The sequence below is a fragment of the Lycium ferocissimum genome, unplaced genomic scaffold, assembly GCF_029784015.1.
Source record: "Lycium ferocissimum isolate CSIRO_LF1 unplaced genomic scaffold, AGI_CSIRO_Lferr_CH_V1 ctg7232, whole genome shotgun sequence".
In the NCBI taxonomy this organism is placed as follows: domain Eukaryota; kingdom Viridiplantae; phylum Streptophyta; class Magnoliopsida; order Solanales; family Solanaceae; genus Lycium; species Lycium ferocissimum.
In genome coordinates, this window is record NW_026726688.1 from 2,111 (window position 1) to 11,355 (window position 9,245).

Consider the following 9,245-nt stretch of genomic DNA (forward strand, 5'->3'; position numbering starts at 1 on the left):
AAGCTGAGGATACTTTTTATGCATATCCGATTCTGTTTCCCAAGTAGCTTCCTCAACTGGGCGATTCTTCCACTGAACTTTCACAGAGGCTATTTCCTTCGACCTCAACTTGCGAACTTCTCTATCTAAGATAGAAATAGGCTCTTCCTCATAAGTCAAGTTCTCATCTAGTAAAACCGAATCCCAACGGATTATGTACGAACCATCGCCATGATACTTCTTCAACATCGAAACGTGAAATACCGGATGAACACCTAATAAGACCGGAGGTAAAGCCAACTCATAAGCTACCTCCCAAACACGTTTGAGAATCTCAAATGGCCTAATAAATCTCGGGCTAAGCTTGCCCATCTTTCTAAACCTCATCATACCCTTCATGGGTGAAACTTTCAACAGAACTTGCTCTCCCTCCATAAACTTAAGATCTCGAACCTTTCGGTCCGCATACTCTTTTTGCCTACTCTGGGCTGCCAAAAGCTTAGCTTGAATCACCTTCACCTTCTCTAATGACTCTCTCAGAAGGTCCATACTCCAAGGTCTCACCTCAAACGCATCGAACCAACCAATAGGAGACCTACACCTCCTCCCATATAAAGCCTCAAATGGAGCCATGTCGATGCTCGAGTGGTAGCTATTGTATGCGAACTCTGCCAATGGTAAGAACTGATCCCAGTGACCACCAAAATCTATCACACAAGCCCGAAGCATATCCTCAAGAACCTGAATAGTCCGCTCGGACTGCCCGTCAGTCTGAGGGTGGAAAGTTGTACTAAGGTCCAACCTAGTACCCAATTCCTCATGCAGATGCTTCCAAAATCGAGATGTAAACGTCGTGCCTCTATCGAACATAATGGAAATAGGAACCCCATGTAGTCTAACAACCTCACGAATGTAGATCTTGGCTAATTTCTCAGCGTCATAAGTTATCCGAACCGAAATAAAATGAGCAGACTTAGTCAACCTGTCAATGATAACCCATATGGAATCAAATTTCCTAACATCTTTGGAAGACCAACCACAAAATCAATTGCTATTCTTTCCCACTTCCACTCAGGAATGGGCATCCTCTGAAGTGTACCCCAGGTTTCTGATGTTCATACTTCACCTGTTGGCAGTTCAAACACCGAGCAACAAACTCCACTATGTCACGCTTCATCCTAGCCCACCAGTAATGTTGTCTCAAATCTCGATACATCTTAGTAGCGCCAGGATGAATGGAATACCTCGAACTGTGAGCCTCTGCTAGAATAGTCTTGATCAAATCACCCACACGTGGCACGCAAACTCGCCCCTTAATCCGTAACACCCCCTCTTCGTCGATCATGGCCTCCTTGGCCTCACCACGCAACACCTTGTCACGAATTTTACACAACTTAGCATCCTCAAATCGTTTAGCCTTAATCTGCTCCAGAAACGATGAACGAGCCTCAACACAAGCCAACACTCTGCCCGTGCTAGAAATATCCAGCCTCATAAAACTGTTAGCCAGAGTCTGAACCTCTCTAGCTAATGGACGCTCCGAAGAGATCAAACGAGCTAGACTTCCCATACTAGCTGACTTCCTACTCAACGCATCGGCCACCACATTCGCCTTACCAAGATGATATAGAATGGTGATGTCATAATCCTTCAGCAACTCCATCCATCTCCGCTGCCTAGAGTTCAGATCCCTCTGAGTGAACACATGCTGCAAGCTGTGTTGATCAGTGTACACCTCACAACGGACAACATACAGGCAGTGCCTCCATACTTTCAGCGCGAACACCACCGCTGACAATTCCAAGTCATGAGTAGGATAGTTCTTCTCATGCACTTTCAACTGTCTAGAAGCGTAAGCAATCCACTTTTTTTCCTACATCAAAACAGCACCCAAACAAGAGCGTGAAGCATCACAATAAACAACAAAATTCTTGCCCTCCACGGGCAATGCTAGAATAGGAGCTGTCGTCAACAAGGTCTTGAGCTTTTGAAATCTCTCCTTACACTCGGCGGACCACTAAAACGGTACCTTTTTCTGAGTCAAACGGGTCAAATGAGAAGCAATAGAGGCAAACCCTTTCACAAACCGACGATAATAGATAGCTAGACCCATAAAACTATGAATTTCGATCACTGACGTGGGCCTAGCCCATTCCCTGACTGCCTGAATTTTCTGCGGATCCACCATAATACCCTCCTTCGAAATTACATGCCCCAAGAAGGACACAGAAGACAACCAAAATTCACACTTGGAGAACTTAGCATACAACTTCTTCTCCCGCAATACCCCAAGAGCAATCCTCAAATATTTCTCATGCTCCTCCTTACTTCTAGAATACACCAAGATATCATCAATGAACACTATCACAAAAGAATCTAAATATGGCTTAAAAACACTATTCATCAAATCCATGAATATAGTTGGGGCATTAGTAAGCCCGAAAGACATAACCAAGAACTCATAGTGTCCATACCTGGTCTTGAAGGTCGTCTTAGGAACATCTTCTGCCTGAATCTTTAACTGGTGATACCCTGACCTTAAGTCAATTTTAGAGAACACAAAAGCTCCCTGTAGCTGATCAAACAAATCATCAATACGGGGGATGGGATACTTGTTGAATAGTAACCTTATTCAGCTGACGATAATCAATACACATGTGTATAGACCGTCCTTTTTTTTTAACAAACAACACCCCCCCCCCCAAGGAGAGGCACTCAGGTGAATAAACCCCTTACTCAAGAGATCTTGCAATTGCTCTTTCAATTCCCTTAACTCTGCTGGTGCCATCCTATAGGGTGGAATAGAGATAGGACGAGTCCTTGGGTCTAAATCAATCCGAAAGTCAATGTCACGGTCAGGTGGCATACTTGGCAAGTCCGCAGGAAACACATCCGCAAACTCGCATACCACTGGAACTGAATCAATAGGTGGAGTATCTGTGTTGGTATCACGGATATGTGCCAAATAAGCTAAACAACCCTTCTCTACTAGCTTCTTAGCATGAATAAAGGATATAACTTTCTTAGGGAGGGGACTAAGGTTACCTTTCCACTCAAGTCTAGGTACCCCGGGCATAGCTAAGGTAACTTTTTAGAGTGACAATCTAGAATCGCATAATGCGGGGACAACCAACTCATGCCCAAGATGACATCAAAGTCTACCATGTCTAGGATCATTAAATCCGCCCAAGTTCTATAACCCATAAATGTAACAGCGCAAGATCGGTAGACTCTATCTACCACCACCGAATCCCCGATCGGAGTAGACATATGAATGGGGCATCAAGTGTATCACAAATCATATCCAAACCCATAGCAAAATATGAAGACACGTATGAAAAAGTAGAACCCGGATCAAATAAAATAGAAGCCATCCGGTCATAAACTGAGATAGTACCTGTGATGACGGCATCGGAGGCCTCAGCCTCGGGTCTACCTGGGAAGGTGTACAAGTGACCGCGCCCTCCTGTAGCCTGTGAACCATTGCGATTACCCTGTCCAGTCTGAGCCCCGCCCCTACCGAGCTGCTGTCTACCTCTACCTAGCCGAGATCCCCTGTTAGGGCCGAGCGCCACCCTACCCGCGGTGTGGCCGCCCCGCCCTGCCTGTACACGGTCCTTGCCTCCCCTATCTGGTGCGAATGGAGCTCGGGGAGCCTGATACTGAGTCCCCTGACCACCCTGTCTGAGTCTGGGGCAAAACCTCTTAATATGCCCTAGCTCACCACACTCGTAACAAGAACGGTCCAGCGTAGGTCGCTGAACAGAAGCTGATGAAGTGGTGTAGCCCCCATGCTGACCCGAAGAATGATAATTGGCCCCTGATAGGCCCCTAGTTGACACCTGCATAGCGGACTAAATCGGATGCCCTGAATACACCTGGGAACTCTGACCCCTAAAGAAGGAGTTGCTGAAATTCCCACCCTTTCGGGCCTTTTTCTCTGCCTGTTTTGCATAACCCTCCTGTCTAATCCCCTCAACAACACATACATGCTCCACTACCTCCTAGAATGAAGCCCTAGTGGCTACAAGCTAAAGAGCCGATAGCTGAAGTCCAGTGTTCAATCCTTTCACAAAATATCTAATCCTCTCCTCCTCAATAGGCAGCAACTAAAGAGCATATTGGGACAAGGAATGAAAACGGGACTCATACACAGTAACAGACGAGTTCCCTTGATCAATATTAGCAAACTCATCCTTCTTCCTGTCCCTCAGAGTACGCGGAACATACTTCTCTAGAAACACTGAATAGAACTGAACCCAAGTCAACGGAGGTGACCCAGCTGGCCTGCACTCCACATATGCCCTCCACCACAACTTGGCATCACCCAAGAACTGAAAAGTCACAAACTCAACACCATACTTGTCCACCGCCCCCATCTTATGGAGCCTCTCATGACAATCTATAATGAACTCGTACGCATCCTTCTGATTCAGTACCATAGAAAACCGGAGGCATCATTTTAGTGAACCTCCAAAATAAATCATGCTTCTCACCGATCATCACCGCCCCCGCAAGAATCGGCCTCGAAAATGCCCTCAAAACTCGAAACTTCATCCAAGCGAGGAGCCACGCCGCGTATGTCGAACTCCCGAGCCTCGAACTCGTTCGCACTCGGGGCCGCTATCCCCGCACCCCTACCGCGGAACGGCCGTTATCGCTCCGGTCCGTGCCAACCCATGTAACTAGCTTAGGACCCGAGCCATCGCATCTAGTAAACTCGGAGCAGCCGCAGCCCCCGGCGGAGCCGGCACCGCCGCCGGCCGAGCCGGTGCGACCGCATCTCCCGCGGCCTCATTGGGGAGCCACCGGAGGCACGGGATCAACTGCAGGGACTCTGGCCCCAATCGGCGCTGCCCCTCTACCTGCTCCTCAACCTCCACCTCTACCTCTGGCTGCTGTCGCGTGAGTTCTCGCCATCTGCAAGAGAATGAAGGATAGTCAGATACCAATTTGAATCATCCTGATACCAATTGAAATCAAGTAGCACGAAAGAAAGAAAGAAAGAAAGAAAAGAGAAATTTCCTAGTGTCTGGTAGCCTCCCGAAGATAAGTACAGACGTCTCCATACCGATCTGCATGATTCTACTAGACATGTCCTTGTACGACGAGATCAATGAACCTAAGGCTCTGATACCAAATCTATCATGACCCAACCCACCGTGATTGGCACCCACACTAACTCCTAGTGGGCAAACCAATATGCTTAACCATCTACTCATTCAAAGTCCACTTTTTACTTAGCCAATTTATTCAGTTCACAAAAAATTAAACGCAAGATTAATCAAAAGTAGCCATTCCATAAAACAATAATATAAATGCCGAAGTCCTAACTATTACAACCCCAAAATCTGAAAGTCACCGTACAAGTACTCTAATCCAAAACATATCTAAGGAATTCATACTATCCAAAATAAAATAAAAACATCAATGTCTGGAATGGAAATAGACATTAGATAAGGAAGATCTTCGGGCGGCCTGGCATGGATAGAAGCTCACCCTCAATCTTTCAGCAAATGGCCTCAAGCTAAATGTGAGGTCGAGTAGCAGTCTCTGGATCACAATCTGCACTCAAAAGAATGTAGCAAGGTAGTATCAGTACAAACATTATGCACCGGTAGATATCATAGGCCGACTAAGATTAGTATCATGCATGAATCATAAAATCAATAAAATAGACAGACCAGCCAACAACACATAATTAGATAGCCACCACCAAGTCAACCAATAATAGTAACAAATCAAGTCAACCAAAGATATTAACCATCAAGTCAATGGAAACAAGCAATGGAATAAACCTCCCAACAATATTCTCACTTACTCCACCACTGATCACTCACGTACATACATGCTAATTGGTGTCTTTGCCCAATAGCCATGACCTGCAGGGGACCCATGGTGTCTATGTACCACTCGTTCAGGAACAAACCTCGGACCACGAGCCTATAATCTAGGTCACATCCTCACCCCCTGTCAAGTGTGCCTTTTCATATATATATATATATATATATATATATATATATATATATATATTACCCCCAATCAAATGTACCTTATCATATATATATGTATATTTATTGTCACATCACTTTCAATGATCGATTATCAAGTAGTATATCAATTTCATCAAGAAGATCATATTAACTTCTCACCACAATTGTCACCAAAATATAGATCACAACGCATCGAATAATGGCATTAAGCCCATATTATCACTCAATCAATAGTATATAGGAATTCCATCCACACATTATGCCCGGAGACTAGACATGCTTTCTCATGTCAATCTCATAACGCATACAATCAACTAATCAAAGTCTAACTCAAGTAGACTGTAACCTACCTCAACTGCAGAGCTGGAACAATGCGAATCACTCCGCTATAGCCTTGCCCTTTCGTAATGCCTAGGAACGCTCAAAGTCTAGCAATTAAGATGCTAAATAACTCATAGTCACTCTAGTCAACAATATCAACTCAATGAACACCCTTCCACTTTACCCCTTTCTAATGGGTGAATGCTTACTGGGTGTAAATCATCCTAATATTGGCCTTAGTAACCATAAACTATCAATTCATAAGGTTATTCAATTAAGTTATCTCTTATAAGAAGTTTTTATGGTCAAGCTACCATCTTTATGAAACCCTAAGTCTCAATTCACTTAGTTCATGCCTCTAGCGGTTCAATTCTTGATTAGAAAGTGATAACCCAAGCCTTTAGATGATAATCTCAATATAATATTAATAACCCACCAACTATAGAAGGTGGTCTATGAAATTCTAGGGTTACTATTCTCAATTCACCATTTTAGACCCATTAGAATGATGCTAATCTTAGATATGAAAGCGTAATGAAGGAAGAAGTGGTTGAGACTTACCTTTCAAGAATATTCTTGCCCTAGGCTTAGAATTTCGCCCTAGGTGCTCCTTGGGAACTGTATTGGAGTTTAGTGAATAAAGAATTTGGAACTAAGTGTTTTAAAAACCCGAAATCTGTCCCCACCGACCGCTTTGGCGGTCATTCGGTCGCTGCAGAAACTTGCCCGCTGTAGTGGACCTCAACTAATGCAACTGCCACAACGGTCCAGTGTCCGCCATAGCGGACACCCTACTTTCCATAAGTCCGCGGCGGCGAGAGATACGCCTGTACAGCGACGCCGCCGCAGTAGTGCCACTGAACAAGTGAGCTCGCTAATTTTCCCAATTTTTCACTCTACCACACAACACTTCATCCGAGGCCTCACAAACACAAACAAAGCATGCATGTTAATGTAAAAACACCATACGGACTCACCCGTGGCCTCGGTATCCCCAACGAAGATCTAATTTCCAACGTCACCCCCCAATGTACTCGACACCATGAAACAATAATCACAAACAAGCCATGTTTTCTGTTCTTAGACTTCTACATTTGCGTTTCTATTAGCTCGTTCTACCCTTGAAAGGGTTCTATTTGGTCGGGTGATCCTTGATTTTCCATAACGGCCGAGAGGATCGTTACAAAGAGTCTACGAGATGCGGATCTAGAACATGGCTCACCCTAAAATCTCAGTTGGATAGCCTCTAAGTCACTCGCACGGATGGGAACTTGAACTAACAGTGACCTCTGCACTTAAGAAAAAGTGCCACAAGTGTAGTATGAGTCACCGCCATCTATATATATATATATAACTACTGACCGTCTCGTCCGAACCGGGCACACACTCCCAAAACATACATATATATATATATATATATATATATATATATATATATATATATATATGAGAGAGAGAGAGAGCAAGCCGACGAGGCTGCTATGAATGTACCTAATCAACGGTGTCAAAGTAGACATATACAAGGATGGCAAGGCTACATCACTAACATACTATACATAGGACTCGTCTACAAGCCTCTAAGGAAAGTATGACTGTGCCATGGTTGGACAGGGCCCCGGCCTACCCATACAATCTGTAGTCATAAAGCAGAGACTGCAAAAGACCTGGCAACTCCGAACAAAAAGGGAGCTCACCAATCAACTGATACCTAATCCTGACTACTGGAGAGGTCTATCAATCTGTCTATCTATACCTGCATGCATGAATGCAGCGCCCTCGGCAAAAGGGACGTCAGTACGAAACAATGTACCGAGTATGAAAGGCAATAGATAATTGAAGCTGAATTGGAAACAATACAATCTGGAGACCAAAGAATACCCTGAATATCTCACCTAAAATGTCTCATATGAAATGGAATATAATAATATCATGTATCTCACTGACCAAGTGGCCAGACAATTGTAAAATCTCACTGACCCGTTGGCTAGGCAAATCTGTCTCACTGACCTATCGGCCAGGCAATACTGTCTCACTGACCAAGTGGCCAGGCTATGCTGTCTCACTGACCAAGTGGCCAGGCTAAAGAAAATAGGTGTATATCATGTTGTATATTAGGTATAAACTAAAATGTATAAAGATGACAACATGTCTCTTTCTAACTCTTCTACTAAAAATGAACCAAGGAGCAGATAGAAGTCCCTCGGAAGATACAATACCACATCTAGAAGCGTTACACCTCTATGACAGCTCTAAACAATAGTTTTCTTTTTCTTTAAGATTCAATAAGCACTTGCTATCTACGGATCATGCCAAGAAAAGCAAGGATAGCCATTACATACCTTTACGCCTCCTAACTACTTAATGTTCTCCTGCCAAGCTCGCAAATCTACATTCAAGAAGATTCATACCAAAGTTAAGCCTTGAAAACATTCTTAAGTTCAAACTAGAATAATTAGTAAGCTAGCGTAATTTGGGCAGCACTTCCCCTAAATTGTCTACTTCCACCAATTTCCAAACAACTCCCAATCAACAATAATAACATCAACAATACCATAATCAAGGAATTATATTCAATCTCTTTCAAATCAGCCCAAAACCACCTTTCAAAATCCATCCATAGCCAACAACTACAACACAATACTTAACAACCTTTCTTCCATAACTATTTTCACTTAACCCTGAACATAATTACCACATAAACTCATAAACATGGAAATATGATGAAATCTTACTTCAAGATTTCAAAAACACTTCAATTCCAAGACCACTTGACTTTGAAATATCCTCCAAAGCTTATCCAAGAAGAAGACGCAAGTTTCAATAACACTTTAGGGCCCTAAGCAATTTGATTCTCACTTTGAATCCTTGATTTCACTTAAAATTGGTCACATGTGTTTGGGAAATTTCTAGAGGTGTTTGGAGTCGATATATATATATATATATATATATATA

At 43.5% G+C, this 9,245-nt stretch overlaps 1 protein-coding gene across 1 annotated transcript; it reads right to left on the reverse strand.

The window, feature by feature from the left end:
* Positions 1 to 2,453: 2,453 nt before the first annotated feature.
* Positions 2,454 to 3,827, reverse strand: LOC132045609 (uncharacterized; the record flags this gene model as incomplete). The annotated part of the gene is made up of 2 exons (XM_059436192.1): positions 3,377 to 3,827; positions 2,454 to 2,511 (listed from the first exon to the last, which is right to left on the reverse strand). Coding segments are annotated over exons 1-2 (509 nt in total), but the record flags the coding sequence as incomplete, so codon positions are not given.
* Positions 3,828 to 9,245: the final 5,418 nt, after the last annotated feature.